This window comes from Bison bison, unplaced genomic scaffold (assembly GCF_000754665.1).
Source record: "Bison bison bison isolate TAMUID 2011002044 unplaced genomic scaffold, Bison_UMD1.0 scf7180017864473, whole genome shotgun sequence".
Taxonomy (NCBI): Eukaryota; Metazoa; Chordata; class Mammalia; order Artiodactyla; family Bovidae; genus Bison; species Bison bison.
In genome coordinates this window covers 19,425,030-19,444,752 of record NW_011495034.1, presented here as the reverse complement: position 1 = coordinate 19,444,752, position 19,723 = coordinate 19,425,030, and the positions used below count along the sequence as shown (strand labels likewise).

At 38.1% G+C, this 19,723-nt stretch overlaps 1 protein-coding gene across 2 annotated transcripts in view; it reads left to right on the top strand.

Annotated features, from left to right (window-relative positions):
- LPCAT2 (lysophosphatidylcholine acyltransferase 2) overlaps positions 1-19,723 on the top strand; it is a 64,686-nt gene that overhangs the window by 23,677 nt on the left and 21,286 nt on the right. For both annotated transcript variants that reach the window (XM_010861931.1, XM_010861930.1), the window contains 3 exons: positions 3,163-3,245; positions 6,527-6,652; positions 8,503-8,656. In XM_010861931.1, coding sequence (XP_010860233.1) covers positions 3,163-3,245; positions 6,527-6,652; positions 8,503-8,656 — 363 coding nt within the window. The remainder of the gene's footprint in view (positions 1-3,162; positions 3,246-6,526; positions 6,653-8,502; positions 8,657-19,723) is intronic.

Genomic DNA, 19,723 nt, shown 5'->3' with positions numbered 1-19,723 from the left:
ACAACGAAAAAAAAAAAAAAAAAAAAATAGACTTGGTGTTAAGATCACATATTTTGGCCCACCTGCACAAACTAGAAGGATAAAAGATCTTCAATATAATAAACCAAAAAATTTTTTGTCTCATTGCAGCATGTGGGATCTTAGTTCCCTGACCAGGGATTGAACCCATGTCCCCTGCAGTGGAAGTGTGGCATCCTAACCACTGGACTGCCAGGGAATTCCCAAAAAAGTACTTTTATATTTGGAGCCAGCATGGTCACCTTGAGAAATTACATAATTTTTCAAGCAGCTTCAAGGACTTGAACATGAGTTTGTAGTAGCCTCAGCCAATGAGGTTTTGTACCTTTGCTGAGCATCTCTCAGTTAGCATCACTCTAACAGGAGTAGGAAGGCAGGATCAGGAGAGGTGACTGAGCATGTGATTAGCACCCTGCATATGGCGGGAGTGGCAGATTTAGGTGACAGAAAGGTCATATAGAAGTGTCTGACTCCCAAAGTCCAGTGTAGACAGGCAGACAGATGTTGCCAGGAAGGGGTGGATAGAGAGGGATGAATAGGTGCTGAGAGAGACCATCAGGTTCTTGGAGTTTCTGCATGACTAGGTTAAGGGAGGAGTAAACACTGATAGATAATGAGAAAGTCTCATGGAAAACCTTGTCAGAGGAGGAGATCAGAATGGCCAGGGCGGGGTTGAGAAGGGTATCTATGGCCAGGTGAAGGGGCTGTGAAATCAAGATAGGCCATCAGTGTGGATACTGAGGATAGCAAGAGAAGATAAAGGTAGAAACTTTGTGGTAGAAAATTTGTGGTTGGGGTCACTGGGGTATTTAGGTGTGTATTAGGGTTCAGTGATAGATAATGGCAATCATGTTACCCTCTCTCTGGCTGATCTTCCTTCCAAATAAAAGATATGTTAATGCAGTGAACCTTGAATGACTTTGTACAAATTGGAAATGTGATATAGAGGACAAAGTCTTCTCCAAGGAGAAGTGACTTATTAGAATTTCCACTGAATGGCTTCTCAGAAGGGTTGGGGGCCTCCAAGACCTATGAGTGTCAAATCCAGACTGTTAATTATTTTGGACTCTCAGTGGAATTTGTTTTTGTGGAAAATACTTCCAGCACTAAAAGCAACCAAACTCATAGTTCATTGTATTGTGTTCGGTTAGCAGTGTAACAGCAATTTATTTTTTTAGGGTTTTCAGTATGTGCTTTTATGACCCACCAATCAAGTGTATTATAAATGATCCTTTGGCTTTTTAAAAATGAATAGTTATTCGACAATTTAAAATTTTAATTGATCATATTATTTTGTTAGTTTTTCTGTGAACATCTCTTTTAACATAGTTTTCTCCCTTGGATTTTATCCTAAGCAACTGTAAGAGATTTTAACCTGAACATGATGGAGGGAACTTTTGGAAATATTTATTTGCATTGTTTGTTGCTCTGGATATATAAGTGATGTGGGGACCTCTGGTGGCTTAGTTTATTTTTCCAGCTTAAAGAATGACTGGGTACTAAGTGAAAAGCTAGACTTAGAAGTCCAGTTGAAAAGGACGGAATCTAGTCAATTTTTTTCCTTTGACACTAGAGGTAATTGAGGCCTATAAAGGCTAAATGACTTTTCCAGGATCTCGCATAGCAGAGCCAAGGCGTCAACCCAGGCCCATGCTGTCTCCGCACTGTGACATTGTCCTCTTGGAGAGGATGTTAAAAAAAAAATGTGAGAAGTAAAGTGACATTATCCTATGATTTCTGTCCATTTTATCCTAAAAATGTCCCTTGGGTCCATTCTGGCCTCTATATCCTCCCTCCCTCTGCTCATGTTATTACCATCACTCACGTTGATTGCAGTTGTCTCCTGGGCTCCTCCCTGCTCTGAGCCCCTTCCCCTTTGGTTATCCACTCCCTGCCACCGAAGTTACTGCTCAAAAACTCTGAGCCTCTTCCCCTTTGGTTATCCACTCCAAGAGTCGGGCCGACTGAGCGACTTCACTTTCAGTTTTCACTTTCATGCATTGGAGAAGGAAATGGCAACCCACTCCAGTGTTCTTGCCTGGAGAATCCCAGGGACGGGGGAGCCTGGTGGGCTGCCGTCTATGGGGTTGCACAGAGTCAGACACGACTGAAGCGACTTAGCAACGGCAGCTATTGACAAGATCATGCTTATCCTCAAAAACTCAAGATCAAGTGTTCGCTTTTCTGTAAAACCTCTTTGATTGCTTTTTCCAGCCCCTTGACCAAATTAATCATTTCCTGTCACTCATGCTCAGACTCCAGGAGAGTTGTAAAATATGACAGGCCTTGGGCTGAATCCTGGTCATGTGACCTATATAACTTTAAGTAAGTTAATTAAGCCCTATCATTAAGGGTAATGATAGTTCGTGTGTGTTGTGTCAGTCTACCCTATTAAGATATGTATCTTCTTTAGAGCAGGAGTTAGGGTCCTGTTCTTACCTGATACATAGTAGGTGCTCAAAAAATCTAAAATGACTTAAATACAGTACCAGAACCTTGTTAATGTTAGAAGACTATAATCAAAAACAAGGGTAGTATCAATGAGGTATCACAGAATATCACGTGGAGAAAAAAAAGTAAAATTTAAAATGATAAAGGAAAACATGATGTTAGACAAAAGATAGAAAGCCCACATAGGGTTAAAAAACAAGCAGAAGAAATGATAAAACAAAATTTGATCAAGTGATAAAGTATGACTGATATAGGAATGGATAGAGAAGATAAACTGCAAAAAACAAAGTGCTATTCCTAATAACATTTTCAAACACAAAGGCTGGGTGGGAGAAAAGGCAGCTTTGAGAATAAGATCTGAGCAGTTTCAGCTTTACGACTTCCAGAATTCCAGACATTGACTCATTTCATCCTCACCACAACCAGGGATTGTGGGTGATCATAGCTCTCTTTTTAGAGTTGAGGAGACAGTTCAGAAAACTTAAAGGTCATAATAGTTAACATACAGAAAGACCCAGACCTTGAATTCACATCTCCTGAGTCCAAGCACAGTGTGTTCTTTACATTTTATCTTGTAACCTGTGTGCTAGAAAGGCAGGGGATTTCATATAATGACAGCTTATAAACTAATTTATTTAGCAATTAAAGTATTAGGCCTCACAATTGTAATGGAAAGGTTTATTTGCCTTTCAGTTTATGCCTGTTCAAGTACCAAGTGATGAAGAAAGAAGTGATCCTGTCCTTTTTGCCAGTACAATCCGGAATGTAATGGCAGAGTAAGTATCTATATGTGATTGTAATCAGTAAATAGTTTTTAAATTATTGGTAAATGACATTTACTATTGTTTGAAGTTTTTGTTTTTTCTTTCTGAGGGCCTCATTCCCCAACTCATTTTGGTAAGGAAAAAGAATGTGCCCAGGAATGTAGTCAGTAAGACAGTCTATAAATATTTTCCCAGATGTAACCCCAAACTATTGGTAACGTGCCTCTGCCAGAATGGGAGCAGGAAGGGTACATGACCCAGAAGAAACCAGCCAGTGACTTCCAAAGGATGGATTCCCCCAACCTGGCCTGTCACCATCAGCCAAAGATGGTCTGAGCCGTTCGTGCCATGACCCACCTTCTATCCTCTCAGCCTCCATGTAGCTGCTGAGGTTGGGTGTTTCAAAGGCATAAATGATTACAGCACTGAAAAGGAAAAAGTCTGCAAGGAATGCACTAGCTGCCTAAAAAAGGGGAAAAGTCACCCTCACTAAGGGGATGGATATAATTTAGGATTTAGAAACTGCAAAACATAAGCCAAGTGTTTTCCTGCACATAAAGGAGTTTTAACTGATTGCTCTTCTGATTATATAAATTACCTCTCCTCCTATAATGAAAGAGTGTTATATTGAGTTCATTTTTTCTCAAAATCCCTGATGAACTTTTTTGCCAACCCAATACTGTCCTTACCACCCAGGCAGTCTCAGAGCCCTCCAGGTGTGTACACGCTTTCCCAGCACCACCTCCCTCAGTCATGTCCAGCAGTGGGTTTGGAGCTAATAAACCAGCTGTATTTATTCTCTTAGTGAAAATGCAATGAGAACTCTGAATTTAGCTTCATAGCTGAATTTGGCATTATAAACAAGATTATATACATTATATCAGTATGTTTATGTATATTTTATATATTAATACTTCACAGGAAACTAACTTTATTTTCAAAAAAATAAATGTCTAAGTCTTTGGCTGAAAAAGTTTTGTTACTGTATGTCCCAGCATGTAGTTGATTTACCTAGTTTCTTGAGCAGTTACAAAATTTGCTTTGATATTGTTTTCTTCCCTCTTCCCTTGTGTTTTCATAGTAGCTTATGTCCAAAAGTTAGGAAGGAAGATAAGTATAAGGAAATGACATAATTTATATGAGATATTTTGGCTTCCTGAAATGTCTAAAAACATTTTTTTGTGTGTGCCTAAAAACAGAGGAAGGATTTGTTTAAGCATCCTTTTCCTGGATTTGGAGGCATGGAGGTAGAAGGGCCTTGGATAAAGAATAAGGAAGCAGATTTCCCTGGTGGTCCAGTAGTTAGGACACCATGCTTCCAGCACAGGTGGTGCGGGTTCAATTCCTGTTTGGGGAACTAAGATCCCATATGCTGCATAGGGTGACCAAAAAAATAAAAAGAGCAAGAAAGACCTCAATTAGTTGCACAAGCTTGGACAAGTTCCCTCCAAGGCTCCTTTCCTCATGTGTAAAAGTGGGAGTTCTAATCCTTGCTTGGCCTTTCTCATGGTTTTGGTTATTATGAGAGTCAAGTAGGAAAGTATTTGTTGAATGCATTTGAAATGGTAAAGAGCCAAGTCAAAGTAAGTCATGGTGGTCGACCACCAATAAATATTTACCAAGCGCTATGCTAGACCATTTACTTGTGTTATGTAACATAATCTTCACAGCAGCTCTGAGACAGGTGAGGAACAGAGGCTCTGAGGGCAAAGTGTTTTGTTCAAGACCATGGTGGATAGTGAGAGTCTCTGGCATGCATGCTCCATCACTAAGTCAGGTTCAACTCTTCTGCGACCCCATGGACTGTAGCCCGCCAGGCTCCTCTGTCCATGGGATTTTCCAGGCAAGAATACTGGAGTGGGTTGCCATTTCCTTCTCCAGGGGAACTTCCCCACCCAGGGCTTGAACCTGGGTCTCCTGCATTGGCAGGCAGGTTCTTTACCACTGAGCCACCAGGGAAGTGAGAGTCTCTTGACTGGGATTCAGAGCCATACTTCATGTTACCAAAGCCCAAGTTCTTGACTGTTTTGTTCTGTTCACTGTTATAATTCCTGAAGTGTTTTTTAATTCTCCATATTTTTTACACCAAATAGTTATTAATCAAAACAGCTTAGTTGCAGGTAAGAAAAAAATGTTTCTTTATATTGCATTCATTGAAAATTTAATGTTCTTAGCCATGATTCAGCAAAATCAAATAACAGCTGATGACATAATGTTATGATTGTCACTGAATAGGTGTGAATAAAACTTTAGCCAAGAGGGATCTGCAGGAAATTTATGTACTGCACAGGTGTTCTTCTTGTCACTCAAGTGTCTTTTTTTTTTTTTTTGGACTTGCCAGCCTTGGTTTTATTTATTTATTTTTTTAAATTTTATTTTATTTTTAAACTTTACATAATTGTATTAGTTTTGCCAAACATCAATCAAGTGTCTTTTCAAGTTCTTGTTAATATGTATTTTTGCCAAGTCTGGTTCCCTATTAGTAGATCTCTGAGCAGGAGGGAGGTGGTTGGAGTTGTGCACCTCTTTGAGGATGGAGGGTGTTTGGGTTTGTAAGAAATATGATCTTATTATCAGTTCTGTTCAGTATTTTTTGAAGATTGCTGGGTAGCAAGAAGACAATCTTCAAACTTAAAAGATGAAAAAATGCAGATGACTAGTGATCTGTATAAACTATTCACTTATAATATCTAGGTGTCATTTATCTGTTTAAATATCATGTCCATAGGGATTCTTAGTTGGTCTTTAAAATAACCAGGGTTATTTAAGGAAATGGCGGGTTGCCATTTCCTTCTCCAGGGGATCTTCTTGACCCAGTGATCAAACCCGTGGCTCCAGCCATCTCCTGCATTGTAGGCGGATTCTTTACCACTGAGCCACTAAGGAAGCCCACAGTAACCCAGTGGAGGAAGTGACTATTCCTACGCACAGATGAGAACAGTGAGGCTTAGGTTAAGTGCCAAAAGTGCCACAGCTGGTAAAAGACTCCATAGAGTCTTGAACTTAAGTTTTCTCATTACTTTCCATGGACTGAAGTCAACTACTATTATCATTGTAGTCAAAGCACAAAACTGGTGAACTGGCAGAGCACACAGACATGAGGAGATTGACTTGGGCCACAGTAAATCTGTGAAGTAAAGAAATATGTGTCTTTGGCAATAACAAGCCAAAGCCACTGGTTCAAAAGGTAGTAAATACTTTTCCATTTACTGTTTGTTGACCAATTCAAGCTTACTGAAAAATCATCACCTTTTTAAAAAAGTTGAATTTGTTTGCTTTTTAATACTTTATAGAGCTCTGAAAATTCCAGTAACAGATCACACCTACGAAGACTGCAGATTGATGATTTCAGCTGGCCAGTTGACACTGCCTATGGAAGCTGGGTTGGTGGAATTTACCAAAATCAGCCGGAAATTGAAGTAAGCATATTTTTAAATCACCACACTTTCCTAAAGGTGTCTGAAAGAGATCTGAAATCCTGTATGTTTATTTTCTCTGGTTTCATTAATGCCTAGCTCTAGAACCTACATGGTGTTTATTAGGAAAGCCATTTAGTTTATACAATTTTGTTTTTTAAAGAAATGCTACTTCAGAAATGTTTGTTAGTAGTGGGAGAACAAGAGATAGTAAACATGGGTCAGCACAAATCTGCCTCTCTACTCAGAAATGGCTCAGAGCAGTCAGTCAGTCCTGCCACCTTCTTATGAGAAGTATGGCATAGGGACTTCCCTGGATGTCCAGTGGTGAAGACTTTGCCTTCCAATGCAGGGGTTGGAGTGCACCCCTGGTTGGGATGTGAAGATCCCACATGCCTCACAGCCAAAAAATCAAAACATAAAACAGAAGCAATATTCTAAAAATTCAATGAAAACTTTAAAAATGGTCTATATAAAAAAAGAGAAGGATGGCACAGTTATATGGTACTGGCATGAGGTGGTCAGAACTTCTCATGTGAAATAGGAATTGACTTGCAGAGTAGCAACTCTGATCATTACATTTTAAATACTTCCCTAGATCAACCTTCTCCTTCTGGGCACATAATTTTTTTTTTTTTAAGGCAAAATACTCCTTTGTGATTTTATGATCTAGTTTAAGACTGTTTAGAACATTCCCTTTGTAGTTCATGGTATGAAGGTGTAGCTTCCTCATCCCTCTCTGATTACAGTTCATTGTTTTCAGCTGCATCAGGGATCTGCAGAATTTATTACTTCAGTAGACCTTGGCATCCTCTCTTGGAGGGAGCTGCAGAACCAGTTACTGTATTAAAGTTCAAAAATAAAAAAAAATATTTTGGGAGCTTCTGTGGTGGTCTAGATTAAGAATCTGCCTGCCAGTGCAGGGGGCATGGGTTTGATCCCTGGTCTGGGAAGATCCCACATGCCAAGGAGCAACTTAGCCCGAGGGCAATTAACTACTGAGCCTGAGCTCTGGAGCCCATGTGCCTTAGAGCTCATGCTCTGCAACAAGAGAAGCCACCACAATGAGCGGCCCAGGCACCGCAATGAAGAATAGCATCCGCCCTCACCACAACTAGAGAAAGCCTGAGTCCAGCAACAAAGACCCAGCATAGCCACATATAAATAAATAAGATTTAAAAAGAATATTTTTTGATAATTGATGTAGGAAATACTATTTATATCTTCTACATAACAATGTTGTGATATTATATTTTTACAATATTCCTATAGATATGAAAACTTTAGTTAGTCAATGAACTTAGATGTAGAAGTATGTGTTAAGTCACCTGTTTAATTCTATAGGATGTGATATAAGCCACAGTATATTTTCCAGGGTTTTAAAGTTTTTTATAACTAACATTGGAGGAAGTGTGCATAGTCTAATGAATCCCCCATCACAACATTTTGTGAAATGTGAGCCCATTATCAGCTGGAAAACACCTTGAAAGCAAGAATTATATCTTTTTTTTAAAACAACTCAGTAAGTATTGTTGACTTACTAAGTACTATTTAGATTAAAATGTGAGTCCTTGTTTTCTTCTCAGGAATCATTTATTATCCTACCACATTGCTCATCCTCCCAGTTACTTTTCTTTCTCTCAGATACTTGGGATAATTACAGTTATGCTAATACTCTTAAAAAAAATCAGAAGTCTGTAATCATATCCAATATGTGCTTTAAAATAATTCATTTTATTCTCCTTTTCAGATATTAACACTTCAAACACAGACACATGAATAAAATAGCACTCACAAAATGTCCATGTGGGTTGTGAAGGGCTAATAATGTGTCTTCATAACTCTTTGTTTAGATTGGATTGGGATGGAATTCGAAAGCATTTGGATGAGTATGCCGCTATTGCAAGTTCCTCAAAAGGAGGAAGAATTGGAATTGAAGAATTTGCAGAGTATTTGAAGTTGCCTGTTTCAGATGTCTTGAGACAACTTTTTGCACTCTTTGACAGGGTAGGTTAAAGTTTAATCTTTAACATTTTTATTTCACAAGTCCCCGCAGAATATAAATCAGCATGGCAGGCATTAGAAAAACTTGCTAGGTCACTGTTAAAGAACAAGACTGAGCCCATAGTTGAATTGCATGATTTTGATTTTTTCCCCTTAACAGTAGTAGTAGTACTAGTAGTAATAATAATAGTAATGAATAATAATTGTGAATATGTGTATGGCAACAATTATGAGTGTCTATTTTTTATTTTTATTTTATTATTGAAATATAGTTGCTTTACAAATGTTGTGTTAGTTTGTGGTGAATCAGCTATATGTATTCATATATCCCCTCCTTGAGCCTCCTTCCCATCCCACCCCCCAAACAACTGTGGTTTCTGTTTCTTTTAAACTCCAGGTCAGAAACAAATATTGTCACCATATAACCATATTTGTGTATAGAATTGGAAAGGTTTATATAATTAGCAAGAATTTTAAAATTTATGTCAAAATCATGCATTGATGACATTGGTGGCACTGTTCTATTCTGAAGGTTTCTGGACTTTCCCCAAAACATCTGAAGACCAAATAGATTTTAGTTTATTTATAACAAAGTTTTTAATTAAAGCTTGACTGTTTGTCCTTATAGTGGGGATTCAGTTTTCTGCTTATGAATATGTATGTACACGGAGTTAGATAACTGAATTGTCAAAAGTTTCCTTAGGAAAAATGCATCAAGACTTCAAGTTCTCTTTCTTTCAATTTGTTCTTTTAATACGTAAAACTTACAGTAAAACTCACTTTATGATTATAGTTTTGTGAATTCTAACAAATGCGTAGAAGCGTGTAACTACCACCACATTCAAGATACACAATAATTGGGGGAAAAATTCCCTGTAGGTATGCTTTTGTAGTCAGGCCCTTCCCTCACTTTTAACTGCTGGCAGTCACTCCATCCCTTTAGATTTACCTTTTCCAGATGCCATACAAATAGAATCATTTGTATATCCTTTTGGGTCTGGCTTCTCTCATTCAGCATAATGCATCTGAGATCCAGCCATATTGTTGCCTGTATCAGTAATTTGTCTCCTTTTATTGCTGAGTGGTATTTCTATTGTGTACTACACTTGGTGTATCCATTCCCCAATTGAGGAACATTTGGTTTCCAGCTTGGGGCTATTATGAATATAACTGTTCAAAGTGTTCACATATAGGTTTTTGGGTGAATGTAGATTTTCCTTTCACTTGGGCAAACACTTAGGATTGGTTAAATACTTGGGGTTGTGATCTTTTTATTTTGCATTCATTCCTGAAGGACATTTTGGTTGTACATATATAGAATTCTGTATAGAGTTCTTCCCTTTCAACAATTTAATAATTTCATCTTTTGCCTTCAGGCCTCCATGATTGCACTGCTTAACTAGTTGTTTTTCAACTACCTCCTGCTTGCAAGAGTTAGTGCTTGCTTCCACCGCCCGCCCCCCTCCCCCGCCCCGCCTTCTGTAGGGGAAAGGGAAGTCTTTAAAAAAAATTTTTTTTACATTATTATTATTATTTTGGCTACAAGGCATGTGGGATCTTTAGATTCCCCGACCAGGGATTGAACCCATGCCCCCTGCATTGGGGGCAGTCTTAATGCCCCTGCAGTCTTAATCACTGGACTGCCAGGGAAATCCCAGAAGTAGTGATTTTTGAATTTCAATGAGAGTCTGTGATTGTAGTGAGAAGGAGAGATAGGCTGCCCTGGGATCATTCCATCCTGGCTGGCACCAGAAGTCCCAGTTCTCTATCTACCATTGGGAAAAGATACTTTGCAAAGAAATTATAGCTTGATGACAGAAACCAGGACAGAGCTTGCTTTTTTTTCTTCTTACCCAGAGCTCATTAATGTTCCTAATAACTTACTCTGTGATCTCTTAGATGAACTATTCTTTAACATGAGGCAGATAAGCAACCGTCTTCTGTATGAATTGTGCAAACCTCCCTTCCGGGCTTACTGCAGCATACAAATAATCTTTCCTTGTCCAAGAACAGGTCATGTATCACTGCGATGGTGCTGCTAAAAAGTGTAATGAAGATTTAAGGGAAAGGAGAGATAAATTACTAGATGTAACTGTGCAAATTGGGAAAAGAAAGGCTCTTTTCATTTGTACCATTACTTGTGTTTCTGTGAGATTTATATAGCATCTTTTGGTATGGCTCTGGGAACAATAAAAGCAATCTTAAAGTTTTTAGAAATATGACCTTGGTGACAGGAAGGAATATGGCAGGGACGTACAAATAAGGACAGAAAGTGCGGAAATGGAAAGTGACATGAAACAGGGACCAAGGAAGTTCAGAGCACAGCAGACGTTATGCTTGTCAAGATTTTTAATCAAGATTAAAAATAATCTCTATAGAGGTTGCCCCACCTTTCAGGTGTTGAAGTGTCATAACAGCAGTGAGAGGATTGTATTGACACCAGTTCTGTCTTTGGTGACTAACGATACCTGCCAGTGGCCTCATTGTTTCTATAGCACTGGATGTACGGGAAGATTTGGGAGTAGGGAAGGGAGTGTAAACCAAGGATTACAATAAACCCTAGTAAGCCAGAGTGACTCACTCTGATCTAGAGAATACAATTGACTCCAAGCAGTTTGGAGACTGGTGAGCCTTTGTGGCCAATGTGATCAATCACAATTTTGCATGCGTTCCTTCATCACATACCAATTATTTCTGTGAGTTTTCTTCATTTCTTTGTGTAGTGTGTAGACTTGGCTTTAGATATAGACCATGAGTTGGTCTTTAAAACACTTTTGATCTCCGGCACCCTGGAAGGTAGAGAAGATAATCTGGAGAATTAACAAAGAATGCATTTGACCTTTCTTTCCTTCTTCCTTTCCTTCTTTCCTTTCTTTTCTCTCTGTCTCTTCTTTCTCTTTCCTTTTTTGTTTTTCATATACCTGCATGTCTGAGCCTGTGAAGATTTGCTTTGTTTTGAGAAGCTGAACTATGCAGTCATTGCCACACCCTGTGCATATCCCAGGCTCTCTGAGAGATTTAGCTGGGGAATGTGTGTGTGTATGTGTGTGTTCCACAGGAAAGACAAAGAAGTTCAGTAATGTCATAGTTTGTTTCTGTCTGAGTAGCTTATCTTCCTAAACTCAGTGTTTATGAGGGGTGGGGGAGGAAGAAGGGTGGGAAAGAGAGAGGGTGGGGTGTTCCTCTTGTTCTTTCAGTAGCTATAAATTCTTGCAGGGCAGAGGGCTCCTCCCATGTGCCTTTCCCAATTTATCCTCCTTTCCCCCTTTTTTTCTTTGCTTCTCTCAGTCTCTCCCCAAGTCTTGTGCAGTTGTGGTTGGTATTTGGGGGAAGCAGAGAGACCTAAGTATCTCTCCACATTCCCTTACTCTTTTTTTCCCACATACATTCCTGGCTAGTCTGCAAAAAACTTCTTAATGGTTTTCATTTCAGTCTGGTTCCTGAAAAAAAAAAAATTCTGTCTATTCAGTTCCTTCTGATAGTCTCACACATTCTTTTAGACTGTCAGATATGTGATGGCAGATAATTTAAAGGTTCAACAGAAATATGGCCTTCATGATCCAAAGCATGGCATGGTTCAGTAGTTTGGGATCATTTCCTTAGGAGAAGTCTCATCTCTTTGACAAAAAAGGAAAAATACCCTTTTGCTCGTTAGGTTTCATTCACCCTCTTTATTTTCCTGAATGTACACTGAACTCTCTAGATCAGAGGGTGATTTGGATTAGTCACAGAGTTCAGATGAGTTAGAGTTGAGAGCTGAGACAATAGTTTAAAATAGTGGCTTCTCAATATTTTTTATATTCATAATTCAGTTTTCAAGACTAGATTTTTTTGCCAGCACTCTCAAAGGGATTTAAATGCACTTAATGGGACTGAGAAACAATACTGGCTAAGTCAGAAATGATTATAACACAGTCATTTTTACAGTTATAATAGTGTCCACACAGCATCACTTTATTTCATTCATTCTTCAGTGCTGTATCCTTGAGCTGAACCTGTGCTGCCCTGCCAGCAGTATTTTATATACCCATGAGACAAAGTTCTCAAATGTTTTAGAACGCATGTTGTCTCTTTGTTGCTAGTTTGACAGTATACCATGTTATCCACCTCTTACTAGGGACAAGTCACATCTCGTCTAGGCTACATCTCATGATACATTCAGTGTAATGCTCCACCTGGCACCTATCACCATGCATATGTATATGTGTGCTCAGTCATGTCCAATTCTTTGCAACCGCATGGACTGTAGCCCTCTAGGCTCCACTGTCCTTGGAATTTTTCCAGGCAAGAATTCTGGAGCAGGTTGTCATTTTCTACTCCAGGGGATCTTCCCAACCTGGGGATTGAACCCACATCTCTTGTGTTCACTGCTGGCAAACCTGTATTTCAACAGTTAGCAGACTTTTTCAGCAAAGAGCTAGATAGTAAATGGTTTTGACTCTGTGGGACATTTGGTCCTAAACTTTGAGCACAACTTGCACAACTGAATAAAATTGTTAATCCACCCCACTTAGAAGATTTTTTCTGTTTATTTCCAGTCACTTAAGCCTCTTAAGTACCCTTTCCTAACTCTCAGCATGGAAATCTGTATAATACAGCACCCTACCTTCTCTCCCCAGCACCCTACAGGGAATGGCAAGCAAGGATGCTTATTATTGTTGGCTCATGATTTAACACTTGAACTAATGTCAAGAACAGGGCATACAGGAAGAACTTGGGATAAAGAAACACATTCATTCCACACAATGAGAAACAGTCCTAAAAGATCTCCAGAAAATTTGTAATAGTCAAAAGTGCTGGATTGTCAAAGGGCTAAAGTACACACACATCTTTCCTGTCTAATATTTAAACAAAGTACATAGTAAAACCAGAAGAATTAAGTACTGGCTAGAAGGCAGAAATGGGAAAAATCATGATACTTTTCACATTTTTTTACAAAATGGAAATATCTAAATTTTCTTAGCCTGTGGTCTCTCGTGTGCATAATGGTTTTGGTAAAAAGACTGAACTTGTGGCAGACTATAGCTGAGTGATTAGTTCCTGTCATCTTTGTAGATGAATGATATACCACTAATTAGAAATGGGGAGGATGTCAATAAGAAGTAGACAGATATGGCGAGAATAAAGATTCAGAGTGACCTCTTTTAAATCAGATGTGGAACAGTGGTCACCATGAACCCTGACTGCAGTCCTTCAATCCAGTCCTTAAAATTTACCAGCATATTTTATTTTCATATGTTTAGAAAATATAGAAAGTAACAGTAAACTACACTTGATGGATGAGATCCAGTCTGATGCTTGTTTTATAAATAAAGCTTTATTGGGGCACAACCATGCTCATTTATTTACGTACTGCCCATGTCTGCTTTCTTACACAATGCCAGACATGAATAGTTGCAACAAAGAGTGAAGTCTTCTATCCTTTAATTTTTAATTGAAGTATTAGTTGACTTATAATGTTGTGTTAGTTTCTGGTGTACAGCAAAGTGATTCAGCTATATTTACATATTCTTTTTCAGATTCTTTTCCATTATAAGTTATTATAAGATACTAAATATAGTTCTCTGTGCTATATAGTAGTACTTTGTTGTTTATCTGTTTTACATACAGTAGTAGGTATCTGTTAATCCCAAACTCCTAATTTACCCCTCCCCTAGCTCCCCTTTCTTCTACCCTTTAAACTTCCAGTTCAGGTTTGATATGTACTTTAATATTTCATAACTCATGTGAAAAGAACTCATCTTGATTCTAATCTCATTTAATAGAATTTGTTATATGAAATATACTCTAAAGCTCATATGATATAATTAACAGAAGAAGGATATAACTTTCTGAGTGGACTAGATGAACATTTCTATCCAGTTATACAAGCCATCCTGAAAGTTGGACGGTCCTATATGACCAACCATTTCCCTCTTCAGTTCTCAGGTTAACTCAGTCTCCCCGTGTAGTCCATCATAATATTGGGTGGGCCAAAACATTCATTTGAGTTTTCTGTAACATTTGACTAACCCAATATTTTCCCTCCCTGAATGTTCTAAATATCCTTTTTTTTTTTTATGTACTAAGAATTTTTATTGGATTATTGTTGCTTGGAGGGGAGGAAATGGCAACCCACTCTAGTAATCTTGCCTAGAAAATCCCATGGACAGAGGAACCTGGAAGGCTACAGTCCATGGGGTCATAAAGAGTTGAATACAACTGAACATACACACACACACACAGTTGCTTTACAATGTTGTGTTAGTTTCTGCTGCACAGCAAAGTGAATCAGTGTTCATATATCCCCTCTTTTAAGGATTTCCTTCCCACTTAAGTCACCACAGAGCACCCAGTAGAGTTCCCTGTGCTATACAGTTATCTGTTTTATTTAGAAATATTCTTCCAAGCATGAGAATTATATGCTTTCTTTTTGGCTTTGCAGTGTGAATCTACCGAGGAGACACTTAGAGGAAACAGGAAGGAGAGGGCGTTGATTAAAGCTTAACTTTTTTATTGGAGCAAGTGAGCAGTTGCTGGCCTCCTCAAAGAGTGTAAGGAGGTAAAGAATAGGGCTTTGTAAAGAGCAAATTGTGTCAGACCAATTTAATTTCCTCCTATGACAGAGTGACAGTCCAAGATGATAAAGAAGAAATATATATTATCTATATGGACTCTAGAAAGGCTTTTGATTTCATGCAACATGACATTCTCATCAATAAATTAGGAAGGTCTGGTTCAGATCATGTTGCAGTGAGGTGAAAGCCCCACTTGACAGAGAGGCTTCACTGAAAGTGGGAGCCATGTGTCCTTCTGTGTTTTACCCACTGCAGTCCCCCCACCTTGGAATCCTGTCTGGAGGAGCAACATACTTGATAGGTTGTCGAAATACTTTTGAAAACAAGACAGTATGTCAAAGCAAAAATAAGAGTAAGTAAGGATGTCTTTAAAAGTTATAGAATCAGACCCAAGAAAAAGATGAGATTAAATTCATATATTGCATAAAAATACTCAGGCACAAGAAGGAAACAGAATGCAAGAATGAAGCTGCTACTTCATAGCACATGAAGATCTAGACTCAGAATTCTAGAGCTGAAAGGATGATTAGTGTGAAATTGCCCATCTTCCTCATTTTGCACAAAGCTTCCAGCTCAAGAGAGGAAGTTGCATGCTCAAGACTACACAGCTAGTTAGTTACAGGACTGGGAGCAGAAGTCCTAGTTCAGTATTCTTTTTACTACAGACTGTCTCTGGACTTTTTAAAAAATAACTTTCTTGAGGCATATTTTACATTCAGCTATTTTAAGCATACAGTTCTGTGACTTTTTTACTGTTTACCATAAATCAGTTTTAGAGTTTTTCTATTATTATTCCTTGTGTCCTTAACTGTTCATTCCTGTTACCTACTTATCTCCCGTCCCTAGGCAACCACTGTAGAGTTGTAAGTCCCCGTGTGTTATTCTAGACTTGGTCTAGAATCAAGACTAGAGATTTTCTGTCTGTATAGATTTGCCTCTTCTGGACATTTCAATGAATGGAATCCTATGATATATAGTCTCGTGTCTGGCAGTTTTTGAGGTCCATCTGTGTTGTTGCATGTATCAGTAATTTCATCCCTTTTTATTGCCAAGTAGTTCTCTATTATATAAATATATCATATTTTGTTTATTCATTCACCTGTTAATGGATATTTAGGTTGTTGCTACTTTGGAACTATCATGAATAGTGTTGCTAATAGCATCTGAGTATCACTATTGACTTTTTAAGTTCAATAAGTTCAGTAACTCTTCCCTCCTCAAACTGAGGTTAAATTTTCCATTGAATGTGGCCTCTTCCCCTACTCTTTCTCTCCAGTAGAGTTTTCCCAGACAGCAACCAAAGTTCCTATTAATGGTCTAATAAATAGCCATAGGGGATTAAATAGTCCAGAGAAGAAAAGGCTTGTTAATCTAATAACAGTCTTTTATTCCATGATGGCTTATGAGAAACTGTTAGCCAAATGCTCTCTATCTTCACAGAAAATAAATGAGAAGAATTGGATTTAAACTTCAGCAAAAAACACTTCAGATGGGCATAAGGAGGCACATTTTATATGGCAATGGATGCTGTCAAGTTAATTTTGCAATATTATAAAAACAAAGCCCATGTAATTTCCTCAGAGAGAAGCTTATATGAATGGATTTAAATCTGTCTGAGGCCAGATGGCCCCTTGTAATCCCCTAAAGGGAAGAAGTCCTTTTGTGGTGCTTCCTCAATGTGGTAAAGGAAGACATTTCGCCTTTGGTATTTACAGAGACCATTTCATGGTGCCCCTGAGACCAGTTATTGGAGTCCTAGTGCCATAAAACTAGTTGGCAGAGAATTTTATACAAAACACTAGGTGTGGCAGGAGACCTTGCCCCCATGTCCTACGTAGAGCAGGGTCTCCCAGCTACTATTCTCTCCCCAGTCATACATAGAATAATCATTATTTAATTCAAGAATTATACAGTTTATGAAGTAATTTTTCATTTAATCTCCTATTTGCACTTAAAAAGTTATTAAGTTATTGAACTTAAAAAGTTAACAGTGGTGCTCGCTTCGGCAGCACATATACTAAAATTGGAACCATACAGAGAAGATTAGCATGGCCCCTGTGCAAGGATGACACACAAATTCGTGAAGCGTTCCATATTTTTTAGCATTGAAACATGTATAATATCATATATGAAACGAGTCACCAGTCCAGGTTCGATGCACGATACTGGATGCTTGGGGCTGGTGCACTGGGACGACCCAGAGGGATGGTACGGGGAGGGAGGACGGAGGAGGGTTCAGGATGGGGAACACGTGTATACCTGTGGCAGATTCATTTTGATATATGGCAAAACCAATACAATATTTTAAAGTTAAAAAATAAAATAAAAAGAAAGAAAGAAAACTATTAGGTCAAACAGCCAAAATAAATAAAAAAATAAAAGGTTTTCCTGGGAAAAAAAAAAAGTTAACAGTGACACATGATTGCTATTAGCAACACTATGCATAGTAGTTCCAAAGTAGAAAACCTAACTGATTAACTTCACTTTCACTTTTCACTTTCATACATTGGAGAAGGAAATGGCACCCTACTCCAGTGTTCTTGCCTGGAGAATCCCAGGGACGGGGGAGCCTGGTGGGCTGCTATCTATGGGGTCGCACAGAGTCGGACACGACTGAAGCGACTTAGCAGCAGCAGCAGCAACTGAAAACCTAAATATCCACTAACAGGTGAATGAGTAACCAAAAATGTGATATATTCATATAATGGAGTACTATTTGACTTCATACTTGAAGCTTAGGAGTTTCCACAGTAGCCTGTGAGATAGACTCTGTCAAATGGCTATTCAAAGTCCTCTCCAATTTCATTCTATCCTATTGAGCCTTTATCTCCTATCATTTCCAGCAATAAACTCTCATCATTGTTGAACTATTCACCATCTATTGAATTCCACACATCCTTTAGTTCCTCTGTCTTTTCACAATACCACCCCTTCATGTATATCCTTTGTCTGTTTGGAGAACTCTGACTTAGCCTATAGTTAGGCCTACACATTATCTTTTCTATAGATAAATGTTCTCCTATCCTTTGCCTCAACAGAACTTATTGCTACCCTCTTTGGGGACTCATAGTGGTTTGATAATCCACTGTTTAGATAATATATTAGCTGTATGACCTTTTCAAAGTAGCTTAACATCTCTTGAGTTTTTCTTTCCTTATCTTGAATGTTTGTGTCTTTCAGAGGAATTATATGAGACCTAGATACCAAAGAATATTATATGCAAATATTATATAAAAATGTAATAGTTTAGTATTAATGGTATAGATGTGAAATAGACTTCAGATTATAATTACAACACCTAGGTTTCTATAGGTCTTCTTACCCATAAGCACAGTGACCCTGATGCATTCATTTATCTCTCTTAAATATTGAGTCTAAGTCCTGAAGCATGATAAATGAAATTGAATCATTATAAAGTAGACAGGGAGATACTATTATTATCATCTTGGAGATTGAAATTAAGGTCCAAAATGCTGAGAGATATAATGATTTAGTTACATCCTGGCTACTTTTCCCTGAGTTTACCAATAGAATTTCCAGAGACTTCTGGAGGACTTGTACTCTGACTCTACCTAGTATCAAGGCTGAGGTTTCTCAAGATATTGTCTGAGACTACCTGTCATAGACTGACTTTTCAAGATACATATTAAAAACATAAAATCAAATCTCACAAATGTAATATCGAGCAAAAAAGCCAGACACACAAAATCAGAAAAGAGAGGACAATACTACCAACTTCACAGAAACAAAGGTATTAGGAAAGAGTACTATGAGCAGCTCTATGCCAACAAATTGGGTAACTTAGATACAGTGAACAAATTCCTAGAAATATACAACCTACCAAGACTGAATCACAAAGAAATAAAAAAATCTGAACAGACCTATAACTAGTAAGAAGATTGAATGAGTAATTTTTAAGAAACCTCCCAACAAAGAAAATCCCAGGACCAGATGGCTTCACTTGTGAATTCCACCAAATGTTTAAAGAAGAATTAAGTATCAGTCCTCCTCAAACTCTTTCCAAAAATTGAGGAGGAAGGAATACTTCCTAACTCATTCTGTGAGGCCAACATTATCCTGATACCAAGGTCAGAAAAAGATACTACTGTTGACCCTTGAACAATGCAGGGGTTAGGGGAACCAACCCCTTGTGCAGTCAAAAATCTGCATTTAACTTTAAAATCAGCCCTACATATCCATGGTTCTGCATCCACAGTTTCAAACAACCTCAGATGGTGTGGTATTGTAGTACATACATATTGAAAAAAATCCTAGTAGAAATGAACCCACATAGTTAAACCCATTTTGTTCAAGAGTCAACAGTACATGAAAAGAAAGCTAAAGACCAATGTCCATATGAATAGTGATTCAAAAATCCTGAAAAAAATATTAGCAAACAGAATTCAATAGCACATTAAGAGGATTTTATATCATGACTAAGTGGGATTTATTCCTTGAATGCAAGAGTGGTTCAACATGGAAAAATCAGTCAATGTAATAAACTACATTAACA